The 24068-nt window shown below is 38.7% G+C and overlaps 2 protein-coding genes across 2 annotated transcripts in view; one reads left to right on the top strand and one right to left on the bottom strand.

Moving 5' to 3' along the window:
- tnr (tenascin R (restrictin, janusin)) overlaps nucleotides 1-24068 on the top strand; it is a 224320-nt gene that overhangs the window by 81852 nt on the left and 118400 nt on the right. Inside the window, exon 4 of the mRNA XM_030751321.1 lies at nucleotides 19451-19503. The gene's annotated coding sequence lies outside the window, so the exon portion shown is untranslated. The remainder of the gene's footprint in view (nucleotides 1-19450; nucleotides 19504-24068) is intronic.
- On the bottom strand, nucleotides 11487-13175 carry LOC115795584 (uncharacterized). The gene is made up of 5 exons (XM_030751558.1): nucleotides 13167-13175; nucleotides 12653-12846; nucleotides 12200-12559; nucleotides 12012-12117; nucleotides 11487-11594 (listed from the first exon to the last, which is right to left on the bottom strand). Exons 1-5 carry the CDS (start codon nucleotides 13173-13175, stop codon nucleotides 11487-11489), a joined length of 777 nt encoding a protein of 258 aa, XP_030607418.1.

Below are 24068 nucleotides of genomic sequence, written 5' to 3'. Positions count from 1 at the left end.
TGCTTGTCCAGTTCACATGGAAACTTGACTTCTGTGTGGAGTTTGCAGCTTCCACCCACAGCCCAAAGACAATCATGCGAGCTTAACTGGTGAGTCCAAATTGGACGTAGGTGTGAATGTGATTACGGATAGGCTGCGAGAGGCTCCAGCCAAAAGTGACCCTGAAGAAAACCTAAATCTCTAAAATTTTTCTGGAATGTTGCATTTTTAGTGTATCACCAAAAAAAAAAAAAAGCCATCTTTGTAATTTTTGGTGATGTACATGCCTTTCATAAAACTTTACCTCTGCTCCACACAGAAGACATCACTGACATCCTGAGAGAAAATTAAGTATGGATCACAGTAAGTTATGTGATTACCTTGGAAGTGAACCATGTCAGAAGTTCACTGAAGAGTTTAATTGCAATCCATGTGATTGGATTTTGTTAGTCTCCCCACATGATAGAAAGTCAAAATCTTAGTCCATGAAAAAGCAATTACTTGCTTTACTGCTTAACAGTTAAGAGGCTCTCATTATCTAGTTAAATTCATTCACAATTTAAATTCAAAGAAAGCTCTAATTTGCTTTATTTGCTATCACACTGTGCGCAGTTTATTTTTCTTCTCTGGGGAAGAGGTTCTGGAAGGTCGGGCTTGGAGCTTTAGAAATTAGAGACAAATCCATTTACGCAGATGATTTGCTCCATTTTAGATTTACAGTTGCTCACTTAATATAACGGTATATAAAGTTGGAGTTGTACCACATTTTAAACAACTGCTTGAAACATTAACTTTAATATTCCCTTATACATGGAAGTAAAAAAAGAAATAAGATGTTCAAAATTAACTTTTGAGAGGTTTTTTTGTTTTTGTATTTGTGGCATGGGCACCCTCATTGTGAGCTCTAAAGAATTTTCAGTAAACCATTTAATTGTTGCTTCAAATTGAAGTTTCCAAAATGGTGTTAATGCATCACTGGTCACTACTGTCATCATCTTTTATCAGATACAAGAAAACTCATTATAGTTAAAGAGTCTTCGAACTTTGTTACCAAAACTACTTTAAGTTTGTCTGCAATCAAAGTTTTACTCTTTCTTGGTGAATAGAATTGAGTTTTAGTTTTGATTTTACTTAAAAATACATACATAAATGCCTAAATATGTTATGTGTAGCCGGGGAACCTTGGCTATAGCAGCTGCTACTCTGTAGCTTTTACTGCAGGTGTGATGAGGTTAATCAATCACCCTAATGAAATAAATACTGCTGTGTAATCAGTTTGAATTGCTTCTAAAATGCCCACACATCACTCATTACGTCTGAAACCACAGTGTATGGAAACAAATGTGCACAGGTAATCTATAGCTACTTTGCAGTCATTTGGATGTTTTGCTTTTGCATTTCTGCTCAGTGGTACTGCAGCTTTATCTGAAAATGCATGGATAGAGAACTTGCTAACAAATGGTAATCAATGTAAAAAAAAAAAAAAAACCTAAAAATTCGGAGAAAATACCTGAGTTTTTGGACGCACCCATCCTGAGTCTGGAAACAGTGGTGACCTCTCCTATTGATGGAAGCTGCACCTCTCAACAGGTAAATGAATAAAGAAAAAAAGGGAGAAGCATCATGGTTTTCCGGCTCTAGTTATAAACTACCATTTAGTGTAATCCACCTGTGAAGCATTCAGTACCTGGATCTTGTACTCAAACTCAAGGTTTCCTTCCATTTCTCAGTGATACCTGAAACAGCATGTACCCACCAACGCAGGCACCTGCTTTTACAGTCTTAATGTCTGTCTGCTATGTTCCACCCCCTGACACTGCTATCATTACCGGCATCACGAAGGTGTGGGCTTATTTTTTCTGACTGAGGGGTTCTTCCTTTAAAGAAAGTAGCTGTAAAGCATATCTATACTGAGAACAGTTAACTGTTTAATAAATAGAACCCTCTATTCCTGCATGAAATAAATGTGCTTTGTAAAGGTTGCAGACAGTATTGTAGTGGTCAAGGGAAACGTTTGGGCATCCAAAGCCCTCAGCCGGGGCTGCTTAGCTACTCAGTCTAGGTTACTGTAGTGATTTGAGCGAGAGGCAGCCATTTGTCCTAGTTGCACTGGCACTGCAGTAGCTATCAAACATGGAAAACAGCCCCTGGTGAAAATGACTTTCCATTACTTATGACCCCTTCTGTAAATAGCATTCCCTGCTGATAGGCTAACTTGCTGTCTTACATATTAACTGGACCTTTTTTGTTGCAAGATAATGGAGGGCTGGAGAGTGTAACCTCACAATGTAGAAACGCCTAGCCAAAAATAACATAATATATTCATCTTTTTTTTGTAGATGTTCAAATGATGGATGATAGTCAGGGGAGCTTTGTGCTTTCAGGACTTCCATCTCAGGAACATCAGATATAAAACACTGTCATCCCACAGAGCCGTTCTTGTCATACTTGTTGTTTTTTTATGTAGTTGTTTTTTCCCTTGATAATGATGCCATATTTCTGTGAATTCAGCATCTTAGAAAATATATTGATCACATTATTAGAATGCAATGAATGGGTGCGCATGCTAAAAATGATTGCTGTAGGGATGCTTCTGAAAAAGACTTGTTTTATTGTCTAACACACAAATCAATAGTCTCAAAAGAACAAATTATCTTGTATCAAGTTATGTGTTCATAGCCATCTATCTTTGTGTCACTGCACGTGTGTACAAGTGTGTGTGTGTGTGTGCGGGTTAGTGTGCGGCTTGTTTATTTAGCAGAAAGCACTGGAGTGGAATTTAGTGTCATAACAAAGCAAAAGATGCGGACACATGCTTGGTATCTGTTCTTAACAGATATTATTGCAGCAAGATGACAAGCAAGCAACATGGGAAAGTGAGGGAGGAAGCGGTTAAACACACACACACACACACACACACACACACACACACACACACACACACACACACACACACACACACACACACACACACACACACACACACACACACACTGGACTAAACTAGATATGAAAGCAAATCCATATTTTTCACCTGTCTTTTGGAGATAAAATTTGGAAAAGGTCAGTTTCATGTGCAGTAATGTTCGTCTTAACTAAGCCAAGGTGGTAGGCAAGATAGTTACAAGCTCCTAAGTCACACTCTATGTGTCGTCATGAAATGTCTATTTCTTAACTAGTGGCTTTAGCAAAACAGACTTAATGTTGTCAAGAACAACACTTAAAACTGCACCACAAATTTTTGTTTTCCACATAGTTTAGTAATATATTTTGCCTCATTAATTCACCAGGTGAAACTGTATACATTATTAGTTGTGCTAACAAGAGCAGCTGATTAAAGTGAAATGGAAATGAAGCATGAACAATATACATACACATTATAAGAGTAGACTATTTTGTCACATTAATATTCAGCACACTACATTACAACTTCTGTAACATGCAAAGCATTATCTGTAACTGCACTATACATTTTCCTAAAGAGAGCACCACTGTTTCAAACTTTTATGTGTATGTGTATATATATATATATATATATATATATATATATATATATATATATATATATATATATAAAAAACTCCTCATTGCTTTCCGGGCTGAAAAATATGAATCTGTATTCAAGTAGATGACTGTTTAATATATGAAAAGGTTCCCAGGAATCAATGAAACATGCAAAGTTGATTCACTGGTTTTGCTTGAATAACTGAGGTAATAGAAAAACTTTTATCAAAGCCCCTTTTCACTTTCCGAATGCAGTTGTGCTCATTGGCAGGCAGAGCCATCTCTCGAGATTATTGGAAAGTCTGTTATTCACAAGAAAAAGGATATATTTCACTCAGTGCTCATACAGTTGTACATGCATCTGTTTTTCTTTGATATGATGCAGTCAGTTTATTAAATTTGCTTGATAAAAGTTTGAAGCGGTTTTACATGACTAATTCCACAATCAAGCAAGCTTAAAATTATATAAAAAAAAAAAATTAGGAATCGCAACCATGAAAGTAAGTCAGTCACAGGTGATTCTATATTTGGTGTTAAGACACCATACATACAGACAGATTGACTAAGACTTAAAAATTGTCATATTTTTTGGGACTTGTAGAACCACGGATATCCTGCCTAAACTAAACACAAAATTTACACTTGCACCGCAGTTATATATTTTTTTTCCACACTGTGGTCTGTCAGGTGTCCATTGGAATTATGAAACATGTCTGTATTTCTAGCATCAGTCTACAGTGCCTCGTTTGGCAGACAAGAATCAGCAAAATGCCAAGAAAAAATTAGCAAACGACTAACACAAACTCATAAACTCATTTACTTTTCAAGTAAATGTGACAGTCTGAAAAAAAGCATGTTGGCTTTCATCAGTCAGAAGTATTGTGTTCAAAATCATTTTGAAATTGACTGCAGCAATTATCATTGCCTTTTTTTTATCCTGTATGTTATGCATCCAAACTCTAACCAGTACAAACACCAAGAGTGATGTACAAAAGCAACAAATCTCAACCCAGTTCCAAATGTTGGAAACTGTGCTCATGCCAAAATAATGTAGCTGCTCTGATACTGATAATATTTAAATGAACCAAACAAGATATTATCAAGACATATTATAGCATAAAATAAATAACAGTGCATTTGGGGTTCTTTTTAGGAAAGGAAAGATACGTTTAGTGAAAGTGAAACTGTATTTGGATTGTACCCTAGAAAACCAAAAGAATGTTAAAGACAAACTTACATAAAACTATTAAGTTCACTGACAATTTGGCAAAACTGGACTCCATGTCTTTGCTATCATGTTTAAGATTAATAGCTATGTTGATAAGACCCAAGTCAGATTTAGTCTGAAAAGTTCTGTTTTCCATTCTCTCCACTCCAAAAAACACTGACTGTCTTAACAGTCATGATTTCAGCCTTAATTTCCATTTTTGAAACTATTCATATTCATTAAACAACAAATAATTTCCACTTAAGCAGTTTTTGCAAAGTTATTTCTCCAGTATTGCAATGCCACTCTGCCATTTGAGCTACATTTGCATTTTTTGGTGTATTTTGAATATCATTAACCTTCCTGCAACCTAAGTTAGTAATTTCATGCCAGTATTGTTGTGGCTTTTACATTTGTACCTGCTCAGCATGCAGGATGTAGTTTTGCTTTTTTTTTTTTTAAAAAAACAAGAACAGGAAAACCATATAGGGTTTTCCTGTTTCTTTGCAGTTTTGTAATCTTTTGTCTGCAGTTTCAAATCACCAATTTTTGCTTTCTTGAGGCTGTACTAATGAATGTTATTAGTTGTGGAAAATTGCCGAGTTAAGTGGAGCTAATAGAGAATATATAGAGAGTTTTAGTTTTTGCAAATAAAATAATCTTTTACTTAATAAAATCTTTCTTTAATTAAGTCATCCAAGCGATCATCGAAGCATCCTCAACATTTAGTGGAAGCCCACTGGCTATTTTCTGAAAGTGTAAAACAATTAAAAAAAAACTTGTATTGCTTAGGTCTGCATTGCTTCCAATGTTCCCACAGTAGTGAGATTCAATAGAAGCCGATTAAGTGCTGCTCTCCACCCCTCTCTCACGCTCCTCTCACAATCCCAGTCATCCTCCAGGATATCCGTGGTTAGACCTGCAGCTCTAACCTCTCTGCACTGCTCTGACAAGGACTGTGTCTTTAAAGTGTGTGTGTACACTAAAGAGATAGATGCAGAGATAGCAATTGTGTGGTGCAGGGGAGTGTTGCTTTCTGTATAATACTATGAGTATGTAATACGCAATATATGTGGAGAAGTGGAGGAGAGTGTGTTATCATTCCATGTAGATTTGTTCACCGCCGTGTTCTGTTGCTCAACTACAAGAGACGTTGTTTACTTCAGTGTTTCTTTGTGTTACCTCACAATGCCCTCTCAAGTAACAAGTCTGTAACGTTGCACATGGAAGGAAACCTTGAGGAGCTGGGTCAACAGAGTCCTTTGGGCGAGTCTGATAGAGGCTGACTGATTTATCGGTGGGCTGATATGTTATGAGTGGTGACGTTGCACAGCTTGTTCATCCAAGGGCACTCTGTAACTTATCTGTTAGCAACACGTTTTTGGAACACCACAAAAGCAATGACCAGCTGTCCTGAGCAGAGTTGGGTGGAGTGTAAACAAATAAGCAACTGCATATAACAAATGTTAGGGAAATCTTTGTCATGAATTGCAGAGTTTATGACCGAAATGCTCACATCTGGAGATAGGCACCAAAAGGGAACCTTTACTTTTGCTGGTGAAAAGTCCACAAACAAAATCTATCAGAACAAAGAATCCAAAACTGGCTGGACAGACAGAGGACAACAGAAGAACAGAGGCCTGCACTACAAAGCAGGGTTCGCTCTTATCCGGGTAAGTTCAGGGATTAACCCTGGGCTTTCAGTATTATGAAGGGGGTTCATTTCTTATCAGGGTACATCACCTAGGTAGCGTAGACTGTGAATCTAACCTGCTCTGGAACAGAGGTCAACAGGTATGACATCATTACCTACTGACCAATCAGATTTCTGGAGAATGCTAGAGATTTCTGAAAGATCCCTCAGACCTCTGTGCACAGACAGCAGGAGGGTCTGAAGTTTTCCAGTAGCATCTAAAGTCTTTGCTTTTCCCTGATGATCAGTTAGAAATATAAATTCTTAGAGGCAATCATTTTTTTCTCCTGTTGTCTGCAACCAATTTTGATCGTTCTATAATCACAAATATACTATCCTAAAACAGAGCACCTATTTGTACTTGCTGGCCTTACATTCAACTTGTAGACTCACTTTGAATTCCGTTTTTGTATTTATTCTTTACTTACTTTGAAAAAGATAAAGACCACCGAGGGTGCAGCTGAGAGAATGAAACTCTTTTAAACATTAAATTAATGAAATACTCTATTATAATCCATCAGATTCTCCAGTGTCTTAATGATAGAGCTGTGATATTGATAAGTCTGTCAACTCACACAGATGGCATTTTGCCAGCTTTCTTCCCTGCTTTCAAATAAACTACACTTTATTAATATAGCAGCTCTTTTTCAGTCTTATTGACCAAATTGCTTCAAGTGCACATACATTCATTCAGCACTGATAGCAGGGATGTGTGCGACTAGTCAACTAGAGGACTAATTGTCACTATTGTCACTAGTTGATATCAGACGTACTAGTCGTTAGCCTAATTGTTATGATTTTAATTGATGCCCGGTGTCGTCAATGGTTGTCCTAAATGTTGCGCAACAATTTGCCACCAGATAGAGCTGCAGCCCTGACATCGTTATAGAAAAATGCCTTAACTCTGTTAATCTTGGCCTGATAGTTTTATTGAGTCTAATCGTGTTAGTTTTCTGAAGCACACCTCCCAGGAAACATTGGCATTTCCTTGCGTGCATTTCCGACTACTTCCCCCAAGTTTGTACAAAGAAGCAAAAAAAAAAAAAAAAAAAACTAGGCACCTCAGGCAAAGTGGACACAGGAGGTTAACGAGATGCAGGTGACAATAATCAAAGACAATGAGACATCAGGGGAAATAAACTAAACACAAGGCACAAAAAACTATCAAAATAAAACAGGAAGTGAGAACCATAACTAATTGGGGAAATACAAGTGCAAGAAGGAAGTTAACATAGGGCACTGACACATTGGGATCAGACAGGAAACACTGAGGGAATAAAATAAACTGACACAAACCATAACTGGAACTAAACACTCGAATGAAAATACTAAGGAATAGCACAAAGAAAATATTAAATAATAAACAGAACTTGAAAGTCCAAAAACTCAAAGCACTTCAGTTTACGTTATCAGTGTCTGAAACAAAAATATCAGCTGATATATCAAAATTTCAGATTGGCATTTCTATCAGTCTTAAAGCTCTTATATCAGTTGGGCTCTAGATTCTGAATATGGCAGCAGACGGGGCGACATAGCTGTCGCTGTGATTGTGCCTTTGGCCATGGCTGTGCTTTGACTGTTAGGATGGCAACTACATGCAGCGATTGGACATGTGTAGTGATACTTGTGCTTGCTGGAGCATTGCTCTGAAGCCACTGAATTCCTGAGCTCTCGTGTTGTGGGTACTATAACATACTGGCCATAGAAGCACCCCAAGTTCAAGCAGTAACAGGCAGACATATCCATAACAGCCACAGCAACCTGCAGCTGCGCTTGCAGCAAGCAGCTTGATGCTCTCAGAGGTCAACCTTTCAACATGAGTAATGAGCAATAAATGCATTGCATAAGGTGTCACATCACCTCTGCTTTCTGCTTTACTCTTTCCCTCAGCTGGCAGTGTTTTAAGCTGGCTGTAAACTGGATCAGAAAGAATGCAAAATTTATTGTGAGGGCTGCAGCCTCATCAGAATTTTGCCATTCTAATTGGATTTTAGATGCTTACTATAAGATATGATATTGATTTAAAGATATTATGTTGAATGATAATTAAATAGGACACAACTGAGCAGATCTGTTATTTTTAAAAGGCACATTGTAATAGTGTTTAACATGCTGTTTCAGCATCGGTCTGGCTGGTAAGCTGTGAATAGGTGTTTGTTTGCAAAGTAATATAAAAATAAAATGAATAAAATAGCAATGAAAATTTCATTTGCATGTGCACCTACAACTGCTGGTTATTCTCTGCTGCTTTGAAGAGATCCACAATAGCATCATGTTATTTCAGCTGTTCATTCATTACAGTACTTTATTGAAAGCAGCAAACAGCTTGTAGATTTAAATGTTGAACATTTTGTCTCAACCAGAACATCCACAGTTAAATCTCACAAATTTCAAGTCTTGCTTTTATATTTTTTAATGTTGTTTCAGCGAAAGGTAATTGGTAGCTTTTCACCTGAAGGATTTACCTGCACAGAAGGTGTCTGAGTTGGTGTGACAACCTAAATGACCAGTTTTTTGACCTCTGTCTGCAACCCAGTGATATAAAAGCACTTTAGATCAGACCCTGTGTAGATGCACAAAGAAAAGTGTAGGGGGGGGGGCGGTTAGTGTACACTCACTCTGTTAAGTGTGAAAAGCCAACAAAAAGCTAGCTTTTATGTTTCAGGCAGTTTTAAAGTTTTGCAGCCTAGTATGTCTCGGTCTCTTGAACAGCTGCAGCTTACCAGATGGGCAATGGTCAGCTTGAGCTAAAGCCTTTGTTTCTCTTTTAGAGATATTTAAGACTAATAAGTAGCATTAAGGGACTCACTTCACTCATATAAATGGGATCAGTGAAGGAAAAATGACCACATTTCACCAAATCTTGGCTTCATTGGCATACTTGCTACTTGCTGTCTACAGATTTGATTTTAAAGTATTATTGATTAGTTTCAAAGCCCCGAGAGTTTACTCCTCAAGTAATTTATAAGCTCTTTCATTGCCCTTTATCTCCGCTCTGCGAAATCCTCAGACGCACCATGCCTTGGTGTTCCAGGGTCCACACTGGTAAACGAAGGTGGTGCATTTGCACTCAGGGCTCTCAGACCTTCTATTGATCCATCTCAGGAAATAAGACCTGCAATCTCTGTCTCATCCTTCAAGTCACTCCTAAAGCACAGGGTTTTTTTTAAACAGCTTTTTTGTAATGTAAAATTAACATAAAATATGTGAAAATGTCAGTTGTAAAATATTTCAATATCATGTGAACTACGATACTTCTTCTATGTCTCTATGTCTTCTATGTTCTAAAGTCTGCTGTTGCTGTATTGTTATTAATCTCCACTTGATGGATTTTACTTGTGTTTTAAAATCTATAGACTTTATTTGTTTTTTTGTAATTAACATTCAGATTTGTCAGATAGGGTGTGGATTTGCATCGGCTCTCATTCATTTATCTATTCAAAGTATTGTCTTCTTAACTTTTCCTTAGGCTGTCTTGTCACTTTGTCTATATTTTTCACCCATCTCTACTTCTGTCTCTTTGGGATTGATCATCATTGTAATTAAGGGTGTCACATGATGGCCTAGTGATTTAGAAGCTGAGACCTGCTGCCTTTTTTATATTTATAAGGTCTGTCTGCAGGTTTGAATGTGTTTCTGTTTCTGTAATACAGCTAATATTTGCTTGTGTTATTTTGGCTCAGCAATAATAAAAAAACAAAAAATCTGCAAATCAATGCACCACTGCATCACAAACTGGCTAAATGTTTGTGATACATTCTTGAAAACATTTGCATGCACAGATGCGTGCATGCGAACACACACACACACACACACACACACACACACACACACACACACACACACACACACACACACACACACACACACTTGATTGGAATATGTTGCTAGTACAAGTAAGATTTGTGGGGAAGAATTAGACACAGTGGCTACTACTCTAAACTACTCTAATTATGCTGATTGCCCAACATTGAAGTATTCATTTAATTTTCAGTTTTCCATTTAAATCTTCACAGCATAAACTTCTGTGACCTCACAGTTTGTTTTCATTAGTACAGTTACTGAAATACAATCATGGCCCGCATTAAAATATTAGAAATGCAGAAGAAGATGAGGTTCGACTTTCTAAAAACCTTTCTTTCTTTCAGCTTACAAATCAGTCAGTAACAGCTGATCTTTGCTCTGACTCTGTGGTTAATGTTTTTGGTGTGAACAGTGAAGCTGCTGGCCTGTTTTTCTCAGGAAGCATAGCTTTGATGTGATTTCTCAGTCATCTTCTGAGCTGAATCGCACGCTTAGTGAAGAAAATAGAACAATCATTAAAGTGAATATACAGTGGCTCCACTCCTCACGGCCTCCTAAGTGCAAACAGCATAGGTACGTTTTTTCAAATGAACTGCCGCTGTAATAGACTAAGTCTGTGAAATGCACAGAACAAGTACTAAATATTTGTGTTATTTAATTTAAATATTTGTGCAATAAGTTCTTTTTTTTAACACAGTAGTCTTAAGGCCTCAGGCACACAGCAGCTCCCTGGCAAACACTAGTTGCTATGGAAAAATTTGTACTTTGGCAAGTGGTTGCTGGAGGTTGCTGGCTGTTGCTCTGTGAAACTGGTTGCAAGGAGGTATGTGGTGCTCCACCAAAAACCTGATGGTGATTGTTTTGATTGCTAGCAAATTGCAGGTTGTAGTTTACAAGGAGGACATGGACCTGTCTGCAAACACTCACCAACTACATGCCAAATGGTAGTGAAACTGAAAAGTGCAACACAAACTGGAAGTTGCACCTTTTAAAATATGTTGGTTGCAGTGGCGGCTGGTGCTAAAAAAACTGAGGGGGGCGCACACAAACAAACAAATGAAAAACAAACAAAACAAATCTTAAAAAAATAGCACTATATGAACATGAATTTTGCCCTCCTTTCCTTCTGCCCTGCAAATTTCTCAATTACATTCTTGTTAAAGTCAGTCATCTCTGTGACTAGTCTTTTCTCCATTGACAACATGGCCAATGCATTCAGCCTGTCCTGAGTCATTGAGTTTCTCAGAAAAGTCTTGATTCTTTTCAGAGTTGAAAAGCACCTTTCAGCTTCTGCTGTGGTCATGGGTGTGGTGATGAGGATCTGTCCCCCTGCAGGAGTGTGGCACTAACAAGGTGGTTTGTGAAAGAAAAGCGCTCCCTGGTGTGTCCCAGTATGATATCACAGACCTTAAGAGAGAAGGACAAACATGAAGATTATGATTTTATAATCACATTTTTCATTCTAAATATGAAATGTTATTTTGTCCTTTCTATTAAGTCATAGAAAGAAGGAACACATTTTATTTATAAACTTACTGATTTTAATAACATTTGCTGCCATTTTTTAAGGCTGTGTTATGAAATGTGTTACAGCATTTTTGTGGGACAAGATTATACAAAATTCAGTAACCAAATGTTTTATTCCCCATTACCCATAAACTTCAGTACAACTTAAATAATAAAATATCTTGCTGACAAACATTACATCAACATACCTACACAGCATAGACACAACTAAAGGTATTTCTAACTACAACACACATCTTCCTAATTAAATAACACTACTATAAACCAGTGTAACAGTGATTTTCCACAACAACTCACCTCTGCAGCAATCCTTTCATGGTCTTCTACACTGAGTGTCCGACGCTTCTTCACTGGCTGACTACTACCTACACTGCTTTGTCCAACCATGGAGTGGAGAGAATTTCTGCCAAAGAGAAATACTTACAATATTATAATAATGAAGAAGAAGAAGAAGAAAAAGAAAAATCAGCTATTTAAACAATTACCTGATCTTTTGAATGTCCTGCTGGAACTGTTGGATGCTCTCCTGGATACAGACTGAATCTATGACCTTCTTCTGGAGTTTGGCATAGAGAAGGTCCACATGAGGCATGATATGGTGGAAAAGTTGCAGAAAGAACTTAAAATCCTGATCCTCCAGTAGCATGGCAAATGCTCCAGCCTCTCTGACGGTAATGGGGTCAAAGTCACCAGAGTCTTGTATGCTTTCGAAACAGCGGATGAGGTCCTCTCTGTGCTCAAACACAGTATTGATGGCACGGCTGTGAAAGTTCCATCTGACATTGCTGGATGCTGGTAGTCTGTGGGCCACAACTTTATCAAGAATGCTTGTGCGCTTGGATGATCTGGAAAAAAAGCTGGAAAATCCACTAAGGTTAGAAAAAAAAATTCTAACTTTGGTTATGTGAGAAGTAGCCTGTTGCATTATTAGATTGAGCTGATGAGCATAGCAGTGGATGTAGTGGGCATTTGGGTACACATCTTGTATCTTCTTCTGAACACCTGCAGTGGCACCTCGCATCACGCTGGCTCCATCATATGCCTGACAGATTAGCTTAGCCTTTTGATCCTCAGGAAGAATAGTTGCAAGACGTTCTTTTAGGGCTGTAGCAATGGAATCAGCTGTAGCCGACTGCAGAGGGATAAACTCAAAAAACCTTTCCTGCACAGTGTTTTTGGCATCGATATAGCGTAGTACAAGCACAAGCTGGCACTGCGTAGCAACATCCACAGTCTCGTCTGCCTGGATTAAAAGAAAATCACTGCTCTGTGCTTCTTTGATTATATGCTCCTTCAGAACAGAAAACATACAGTCCAGTAGCTCATTCTGCACAATTTTCGAAGTTCCCTTAAACACAGTAGCATTCTCAAGGTGCTCTTTTAGTACTCCATCAAGAGAAGCAACAAAATCAACCAACCCACGAAAGATCCCGGGATTTTCAGAGCTCTTACTTTCGTCATGACCACGCAAGGCCAGCTCAAAGGCTCCACAAAACTTAACACAGTCTATTATTCTAGAAAGGATGTGCCGATTTTTTGTCACCTCTTCATTGTGCCTTCTAACAGCAATCCTGTAGCCTTCATCTAGCTGTTGAGCAATGCTAAGTTTCCCCCAAAAACTTAGCTTCATTGCATTGTCTAGGTGGCTGCGGCTGTTTTCGTGCCGTTTGCATTTTTCTGAAAGATGTTTTAAGTCTCTTACCCCAGTTGTTGTCCACATTGCCTCCGTGCCAGAACTTTGAAATAGCAAACACGGAAAGCAGTAAAAGGCAATGCTTACATCACATCCAGCTAGCCAACTCCGCTTGTCATAAGAAGAGCTGGAAAAAGCCCGCGTGTAGGATCGTCCACGATCACTTGCCTGCTGCTGAATTTGTAAACTGGGACGATCCGGTCCAAGCTCCTTTATCCTGTTTTTTTTCTTCAAGTGAACGCTTTGTAAAAGCATTTTTTTGTAAAGACAAAACAGAATTTTCTCTCATTTTGAAACTACTCCACTTGAATCGACCTAACGAACTGCAGCTGCGCTAATGAGTCGAATCGGGGATTGTCCAATCACACAATGTTTTAAAAAAAATTAGCCAGTACTGACACTCTACCAGTAATGACACAACAGAATGGGTGTGTCCGGGACGCAGAGCGCTGCGCCCTGTGGAAAACCTTAAATAACCAGTTAAAAGTCAGCCTCAGATCACCTGCTTGCCAAAAGTTGATGCGCCTACATACACTCTCATTAGAACGGCGCCCTGCACATAGGATAGGAAGTGTGCACAATGTGAGCAATTAAATAGAATTATGTATTTACTATTTTAATAAATTCTAACATGTCTATTGGACACACAGTATGAATAAATACATTTCTAAGTATTTTGCAGTTCAGAAGTCATTTATTATCTAAACAATTTAAAGGGGGCGGCGCCCAAGCGCCCCCTACTGGCCAGCCGCCACTGGTTGGTTGCAGTGATAAGGCTCATGCTTTACTGTGAAGGCAAATGTTTTCCATTCCGTCAAACTTTTTCAAGTTCAATTCGCAGTTGGCGAGTATTTGAAGACAAGTTGGCATCTTCCATGCAAACTACCGTGACTCCAGCAATTTGCTAGCAACCGAAACAATCACAACGAGCACCACCCTCTTTGCGATCAGTGTCACCTAGCGACTTCTAGCAGCCTCTGGCAACCACACGCCAGCTGGTTGGGGAATGCATTGGAGTTTGGTAGGCAGTCAGACTGGTCTCTAGGCCTGTGTGACAGATGCTTATTAGTTGTGGAAAATTGCCAGATTTCTATCATGCAAATATTTCTTCGTGGAAAACATGAAGTACTCTGAGTCTTGAAACAATGTGAATGAATCAGGAGGAAGAAATGTGTTCACTTTTGTGTATGTTTTTATCATATTTTAAATTCTCAATATTTTTATGGCAGCAACTGAAAATGTTAAGAATATTGTTAATATTTGCAATTAATGAACTGGTATGGGCTAAACATGTCAACAATATGGCTACAATATTGTAATTTTTTTAAAATTAAATAAAATAGTCATCAGATCGTCCTCTCATGTTGTTCTGTGAAAGACAAAATAAAAGAAAACAATTTTCAAACTCATAAGATCCAGTATGGCCATGCAGCGAAACCTGTTTGATGACACACTAAACGATTCTTATTTTCTTGAGGAGAACGATGGTCCAGCACCCATTTTTCATTGGTGTAAAGGGGGCAAAGAAAGGTTTTGGTTTGGCAGGTGATGAATGGTTAGTAGGAGGGAATCCATCTGCTGCATCAACACAACGGAAATGGGATCGTCCACTGATAAAAAATTGCACAGTGAGAGACAACCCTGATTCACACCAGACCTAAACTCACTGTAGAATACAGTAGTGTGTGTGTGTGTGTGTGTGTGTGTGTGTGTGTGTGTGTGTGTGTGTGTGTGTGTGTGTGTGTGTGTGTTTGAGAGAGATGGACAAAGGATGTCTTTCAGTCTGTCTTTCTCTTTGTCTCTTTGTTTCTTCCCCTTCATGCTCTCTCTTTCTTTCTTGTTCTCTTTCTCTCTCTCTCACACACACACACACACACACACACACACGCACACACACACACACACACACACACACACACACACGCACACGCACACACACACACACACACACACACATACGGGAGAATTCACCAGTGGCTGTGTGCCATCCTGACTAAATACCAACTATCTATCATCTGAGATATTTCATACTTTCTCAATTCAATAAGCCAATATGATTTATGTAGTGGCTGGGGTGGCTTTGGTATAGAATTATGTTGAGGTTTAGGGCTGTAGACAGTAATATACATTAAGTTCTTCATGTTTTAAATGTAGGGTGAATATTAAAAAATGCCTGAATTTTCCCGAATTTATATTCTGTACAAAGTTTAAACTTGATTAAGGCATTTTTAGTGAATCCGTGTGGATTTTAAGCATGCATGGAAGATATTGCAGAGACACATACATTTGTCTTTACCCAGTATTTAAGGCCTCGGTCACACAAGCCTAGAGACCGTTGTGACCCCCTGGTAACCTCTGGATGCTAGTGAAAAATGTGTATTCCCCAACTGGTTGATAAATTATTTGCTTGAGGTTGCTGGCTGTTACCAGGCGAAGTCGGGCACAGTGATTGCCTTGATTCTGGCTCTTTGTTGCAGTTGGTTGTTGTTAGCCTGGATGACAGCAAACACTCACCATTTACTCTGCGAGTTGGGGAGACCACAAACTGGAATCACTGGACATTTGACTGTAGAGTAAAAGTTGCACAATACTGCTGCAACCGAGACATATCAAAATGTCTCGTTTGCAGCAGTGATGATTTCAAAATAGTTACCATTTCCAGTTTGGGTCACAATTTTGACAGTGTTACTGCCTCTTGGCAAATATTTTGCAAGTATTTGCAGATATGCAAACTACTGGAGACTGCAGCAACCTGCCAGTGACCAAAGCAATGACAAGGAGGTTTTCATTGCAGCACTGTATAACACTTTGTGACCAATTTCACACATGATTTAGTGCTAGCTGCTACAGTTCGTGTACTCTGCATGTCTGTGGTACTCTGCTGCATACCAGAATGCAAAGTATACCCGGCTATGGGAAGGTTTGTTTTTTTTGCTCAAACTTGCACTATAAACCCGGTGCTTGTTCTCATCATAAATGGACTGCTTCAGAGTTACCTTAGAACCAGACTGAGACCACCGTCTCCAGAGGGTTAGTACAGTTGCTTTGGTCTGTATCTGAGTGTGATTACCATGTTCACATCCACACAGATGAACCACACCAAGGGGGAAAATGAATCAGTTCAATTTAAATGGAATAAACCTTGCACATATAAATCAAAGGTAAATTAGTCTTTTTTTCTGAATAAATCAGACTTGTTAATGTGATCTTGAAAGTATTTTGACTCTCTGTCAAACATGCAATTTTTAGTTTTTCCTTTGGCCGTCCAGCCTTCCATCTTGCACTCAGGGAAAATAGAAACTCTTTGCCCCAGAAGTTGTTTCCAAGGATGCAGTGCGAGGCAAATGCAAACATACAAACAAATTCAGCTCCACACAGCTGCTATGCACATTAAATATAGTGCTGCATGCGGTATTCCTACCGTATGTCTATCTACACAAAGTGCCTTTGTTGTCAACTTTTTTCATCTGTAATTGTATTAAACCCATTGCTTACAAGAATGGACATAAAGTAACAGCAGATGGGAGCTGTGATACAAGTCAGCAAACACAAATCCTTTTGATCTACGCCTCCACACCATGCTTCGTGAATTCACAAAATCAGCAAACCATAATTTCCATTCCCATTTTCACTTCATAAGAGCTGCACACTCCGATCAGTAATCTGATCTCCTCAACTTTCTTTCTTAAACTTGCTGCTATTGTTTGGTGAGGCTGAAACCAAGACGGGGGGAATGCAAATTATTTATTATACACATTCATTTCTGTTGTCTTACATTGTTTATTTATGCTCGGATTTTTTGCAATAACAGCATTTTTCACTGGCTGCTGGCCCAGCGAATAAACTGCGGGAACATGATGTGATTTACATTCAAAAGCATTCCTCTGTGTTGCTCTCGCAACTACAAAGCAGTCTGAGGAAGTGAGGAAGGAAACAGGTCCATCTGTAACTTTCTTCTCTCTCAGTGGGACAGCATACACTAGTAACGCAAAAAGCCTGTGTATATTTATGTGCGTGGATGATAATGCAAAGCTTTTCAGTTTTCAATGTCTGTGTTTTTTTTGTGAGTGGATTATCGTAGACTGTGAGTTTGTTAATATGTATCGCCGCAAAAACTTTTCACCTTAGTCAAAACGCTTTGGGTCTGTTGAGACTTTCTGGAGTGTTTTTCTCCACAGTTACTACGGTGTGAAGGAAATGCTGATTTCACTAATGCTGTGAAATGGGCTGAAAAGAGCTCTCCACTGACTCACTCCACTTTTCTCCATTTAGTCAACATTGTCTGATCAAACCAGATAAACAATGCTGCATAATTCATAGTTTAGAAATGTAGCAGATTCATGTAGCAGAGATAACCAGATATTGTGTTCTTTACCACACATGCTGATTTCTTTTACCTCCCTGCAGTGCACCTCCACAGAGGTGTGCTCTTTGGTCATCTTTCATTAAATCCACTTTGGCTCAAACTTTGGCTAAAACCTCTGAATAACATGTGCATCTGTACTCGCAGGAACATCAAGCATCTTGGAGATGGTCTTGTAGTCTTTACCTTTAACATGCTTGTCAATAGTTGTCCTTCTCATCTCCTGAGACAGCTCTCTCCTTACTTCTGACTGTGTTGTTTGAGACCAAACAGCACAGTGATTATTTTTCAGCCTTTAAATAGGCAGACTGACACCGCTGATTACAGGACACACCTTAGTTTAACATGTCCCTGCAGTCAACTTATTTTCATTTTTTTTCCAGGGGTAGTATCATTTTTGTCCAAATCAGTTTTATTAGTTTATTTTTTTTAAAGAATTCTGTTGAACTACAATTCAAAAGCAATGTCTGATTTTCATTAGTTCATGTTCATTAAATTTTTCATTTATTTTTCATTTTACTTTTGTCCATTTCAAGTTATTTCAGTAACCATTTCTTTCTTAAACAGAAGAATACCAACACGTCTGTAGCTGCTAAAGACAAAGATATTTTTTCACAGAAACGAATGAAGAGAGATTGAATATTGAATGTTTTTGTACAGCTCCAGAAAAAAAAAAGCTTATTTCTCAGTAACAATAAAATAATCAGCGGCCTCATACTGCATATAAAACCATAATAAATTTCCTATTGTTATATATATGAAAATAATATTGCAGAACTGTAAACAGTGCGACTTTGCATGTTTATTTCCCTCATGAAGAGGACAGATGGAGATGAATATCTCTGCCTCTTAGAATGTTTGAAGAACTAACAGAGGAGGCTAATTCTTTTGTTTATTTCATCAACCATTTTTGCTGGAATAAACCAAAGTGAAAATGACACCAATTTCAGAGAATTTGCAACTCCTCTAAGTTGAAAGGAGCCCAGGCCAGCGGAGCATGCTATTTTGTCTCTCAGAGGGTGAGTGAGACACCCTCAAGAGCAAACGGGGCTTGGTTTTTGTGTTTTGTGTGGGTGCGTGTGGGTGTTCATTTGAGTGACTGTGCCTCAGGAGGTTTGTTGCAACAAAACCCCCTCAAATGTACACCAGACGAGGAAAGCAAACAAGTCCTTTTCCTGTCGTCCATGTTGATTGAAGAGCTTCGTGCCTGTTCTTTCTCAGCAGGGGAAAGTGTACATACTTATACCTGCGTGAGCTTTTGTTTGTATGTTTATAGGTTTGTGTGTGTGTGTGTTTCTTGAGTATCACTACAATGCCCCCACTGTTCCTCTGCTATTATAAACGAGGCATTAGAGACAGGGCTCATTTGTCAGTGAATATACATGCTGACTTATGCTGCTAATTTGGTACATATAGACACCGGCAATCTACAAGCAACAGAGATGACTTAAGAAGGCTCAAGTGTATGTCTCTACCTGTGGTTTGTATACAGCTCAGTTTGTTATGTAGTACGTAGGCGTAATAAATACCTCTGCAGTGTTAGCAGTGTTAATGCCAGTGCATCTTTACCACTGAGCAATTTGCATTTCAAATCATCTCCAGAGAATGCTGTACTCTTAAGTCTCAGAGAAAATGTGGAATTGCTCTAATGCTAATTTAATGTTCCCTTCTCTTGGACAGGTGCAGAGTCAGAAGGAGATTGGCAGCAAGAGAGCAAAGTCCTCGCAGAGAAGGTACCGTCCACATACACAAACAGAAGCACTCACCTACGTGTCGAGACACGTTAATGAACAGCCATATTTTTCCCTATGGCTATAGTGTAATGTTCAATTTAATGGTCTAATGTTCCTTAATGACTGCTTTATGTGCATGGGCTTATTGTGCATCTATCAACCTGAAGCACATCTAATCAGACAATTAGCCCTCATCTTGGGCTAATTTCCATGTATATATTCATCACCATTAGTGGCTTTCTAATACAAACACAAATGGATTGTCAGTTCCCTATCTCTCTCTCTCACACACACACACACACACACACGCACGCACGCACGCACGCACGCACGCACGCACGCACGCACGCACGCACACACACACACACACACACACACACACACACACACACACACACACACACACATCCATCTTATCTAGTTTTCTTTACAAACACAGAGAGATTATCCAACCAAAACAAACACATAGACCATCTGAACCCCCATGTATAGACTGGAGTCTCTAACTGTTCCCATGCAAGCATGAAAAGGTTCTGACAGGAAGTCATCCATTGCAAGCATGCATGAGAGCGCATGCAATCAGCTGTTAATGTTCTTCTGCCTGGAGATTGTTGAGATATCGACACTGACTTGTGCAGTCAGGTGTCTGTTGTTTGTTTTACTTCAGTGTCAGTTTCAAATTATTTGCCATATCATAAATAAATGTACACAAGTATTAAAAGGTCAGATCAAGTATCTCTAAATTTGTAGCATTTTACAACTATAACAGTAATACAAGCCTAGTCACACACAAGGTACATAGAGCATTTTCATTCTGTGCCTTTAAGCACTTTGTCTAGTATTCATGCACACACTCACTCTCCGATGGCAACTTGGGGTTCAGTATGTTGCCTGAGGATTCTTCAACATACAGACTGGAGAAGCCACAGCCACCGTCTGTGGGTGATGGTACATGGCTGATCTTAGTTGGTGGAGCAGTTTGTCAGGATAATTCCAACATGCTAAGTTGACCCTGTGCCGTCTGAGCCCAGCTTTTTACAGCTCATTTTGACTTCTGGTATCAAGAGAGACTACGATGTAACCTACTCAAGGGAGTGATGCTGTCACCAGCATTCATGCTTGTGCGTGAAGTGTTATGTGCTAATTACGCTGTGGCTATATCCCAGTGTTTTATATGTGGTGCCAGTCATGATAGAAACAAATGAAATGCGGCACTTGTTTCCTCTCTTGAGTTCCCACTCTTTTTTTGTTATAATTTTTTTTTTTTTTTTTGAAGGCAAACATATTTGTCAATCAAGTTTTTCCACTTCTTTGTACATTCCCTCACATCCACTCCAATAGTTTTGGTAGTCTCCAATCCAGGAATTTGCTGACATCTGTGAGTCCTTATATTTAGGTTGTTATTGTTATTCCTTATACTGAGACAATGATTAGAATTCTTTAGGTGATCTATTCAAAAACTGTGCTGAAAAAGTAGCCAGAAATGCATAGGAGGAATCAGTGGTGCTGAGGAGGCCAATCACAATAGTTGCGCGCAGCATCAGCACAATGAGTAGTTAAATTTCCTGGGAGGAACACGTCAGGTTACGGCGTAGGTTGTGTTGCAGGGTTTCAGAAGGGTTTGCAGTTAAGACCTACGTATGGTGTAGATTTAACACAGAAGTACAAATCCTCTGTTGGAGGGACAAGTGGCATCCAACCACAAAAAAATTAAAATGACAGTGGAACATTGTGAAAGTCTGTGGTTTAGTCTTCTTTTATAAATATTGTGGCTCCAAACAAATCCTCTTGTACCGAGGTGGGTGGGGAGACTCAGCTGAAGTTGGGTTTAGGTGGCACAGAAATAAGAGAAGGCGTTTTCCACCCGTCTAGACCTCGTCTTTGAAGGATTGCAAAGAGTGTTGGTTTGAGTTGACAGAGATACACAGCGCTTCTTTCTTTCACTCTTCAATAAACGTTTTTTTTCAGTCTACAAGTATTATACAGATCAATGTAAACATGACACTAAAATTAAATCTGTGTTTGTATTTTAAAATGATTTAGCCTTTATGAATGTTTATTTAGGTACAAGGCTTTACCACCTTAGTGATGTTGTGTAAGTTGGAGTCGCACTCTCTGATTTGGGAATACGATGCACTGCTCTGCTTAATTACACATGGGTTAAACAGCTTTGGCATCTTTATCACTTAATTAAATTTTCAGCCCTGGGACAAAATAGGAACACAACCTACACTGCTTATACACTAGACTGGGGAGATATCTTGCACAGATTTTAGTTTTAGGGAATGATTATCAGGAGTGTAGCAGGTGTCCGCAGGATGTGTCTTGAGCTCCAGAACTTCAGAGTTTTTTTTTTGGTTTTTTTTTTTCCCAGATAATAAAAGTAAATCTATTAGTTGCATAAACAGGATTATGATTAGGAGCAGTTTCACAGTTTACGCTCCATGCGTATAGTTTTTCTGGCAGTCCTTACAGCAGGGATTATTGTGTGCATATTAATCACCTCAACATAATTTAATTTAATCTTAGAATTTTAACTGAAGGTTAATAAAGTATTCAATAGTTTTACAAGTTACTTCTGTATAGTCACATGAATTAATTACATTTTATGTTATTTAGAAGAAAAACCTTTTGCAGTCTCACAGTGTCATGGTCCTGGGCCGGTGGCCCACTGTATTAGGTTCCTTTCGTGTAGTTCTGTTTTTGTTGTATTTCTCAGGATGTGTTTCTTAGTTTTTCTCAGTTTAGTTTCTCAGTATGTTGTTGTTTTTGTATTGTCTTTGGTATTAGTTATTTGTATGTTATTCTGATTTCCCTGTGTTCTTGTTTTCCCGTGTCTTTGTGCTCCTGTGTCTGTGCTCCTCTGTGTATCTGTCTCCCTGTGTTCTTGTGTGTTGGTGTCTATTATCCCTCCTGTGTCAAGTCTTCGGTGTTTGTGTTTCAGGTGTCTGTGTCTTCCCTGTTTGGTTGCTTCCCCGTCTTATATCAGCCTATGTGTTGTAGTTGGGTTCTGTTTAGTTATGTTAGATTCCCTCAGTGTGTCAGTCTCCCTAGGTGTCAAGTCTGCGTGTACCATGTTAAGTTACTTCCTGTTTTATTTTGACAGTCTTGTGCTCCCTGTTCTAAGTGTTCAGTTTTGCTTCCCCTTGTCTCGCCTCTGTAATTAGGTTCACCTGTCATCCCACCTGTTGTCACTCTCCTCATTAGCCCTAGTGTATTTATTGTCTGCTTTTGTCTTTGTTGGGTCCTTGTCAGTGTAAGCGTCTCTGTTGGTGTTCCTGCTGTGTGTTTTTAGTGTTTCGAGTTTTGGTGCAGCTGGCTCCCAACCAGCTTTAGTATTTTGTGTTTCTAGTAAATTTTGAGTTTTCGTGTAGCTGGCTCCTGACCAGCTTTGTTATCCTAAGTTTGGAACAATATAGTGAAGTATAAGTTTAACTGCCTCTGAGTCCTGCATTGAGGTCCTCTCTGCCTTGCCTGCCTCAGCAGTGGTTTGCTTTAAAGTGTGTTGAAGTCAGGGTTATTATAGTTAACGAAAACGAACGAAATAACAAAAACTGAAATTGAAAAAACATTGTCGTTAACTGAAATAAATAAAAACTATAATTAAAAGGAAAAAACGATAACTAATTAAAACTGAATTGTGAGTTTACAAAACTAACTAAAACTAACTGAAATTATCAATAAACTGACTTTCATTTACTTGTTTTTTTTTTTTTAAGCCTTGTGGATTGATATGAAATCATTTTTTCCGCTCTCCGAGTTTAAGCTGGGAGTGCCATAGGACAACTGTGTGAGTGTGTGCGCATGTGCGGGCGCATGTGCTGGTCCGCAAAGTAATGGCTGCGGTCTGCAGAGAAAGCGGCAGAGTCCCGTATGGAGGTTCTTTGAGTACAAACACCTGCACACGACCACAAGGTAATTAACACACACAATCCAGCTACACAAGCATAAATGTGGACATGAGGTCGGCAACTTCCGTAGGTTGTGTACAGAGGCCGCAAAGACCCTGCAAGTTTAATTAGCAGCATCTAACCAAGCTAGCTCCAAAACAGAAGCAGCTTCAGGTGGTGAGAACATCAGGATGCAGCTGGATTTGAGCTTTGACTCCTTCAAAGAGTTTGTTTTTGTCAAACACCACATGTAGCTGTTGTTAATCTACTGCACTGATGCTGAAGTTTATTGTGGAGTTTATTGTAGAATTTATTGAGTTTGGGAATTCATGTTTTTCTTTTTTCTCCCTGCTGATGTTCATGTGTGTCCTTAATATTACACAAATTTAGCATGTCTTGTGAACAGTTGCTTGTTGAATATAGTTTTTTAAATGGTATCTTTTGTCAAGTTTTCATTACACAATAGTCACTTTTGCGCCTTGAATCTTGCACCTGATTAGGTATGAAAATACTAAAACTAATACTGAAACTAACTGAAACTAACTAAAACTAAGCATGAAACCAAAAATAAAAACTAATAAAAACGAGAAAAACCTCTCTGAAAACTAATTAAAACTAACTGAATTAGAGAAAAAAAAGTAAAAACTAACTAAAACTAAACTATAATGTAAAATC

This window comes from Archocentrus centrarchus, chromosome 17 (genome assembly GCF_007364275.1).
Source record: "Archocentrus centrarchus isolate MPI-CPG fArcCen1 chromosome 17, fArcCen1, whole genome shotgun sequence".
NCBI lineage: Eukaryota > Metazoa > Chordata > Actinopteri > Cichliformes > Cichlidae > Archocentrus > Archocentrus centrarchus.
Note: the sequence above shows the minus strand (reverse complement) of the source record. Positions and strands in the feature narration are given on the sequence as shown.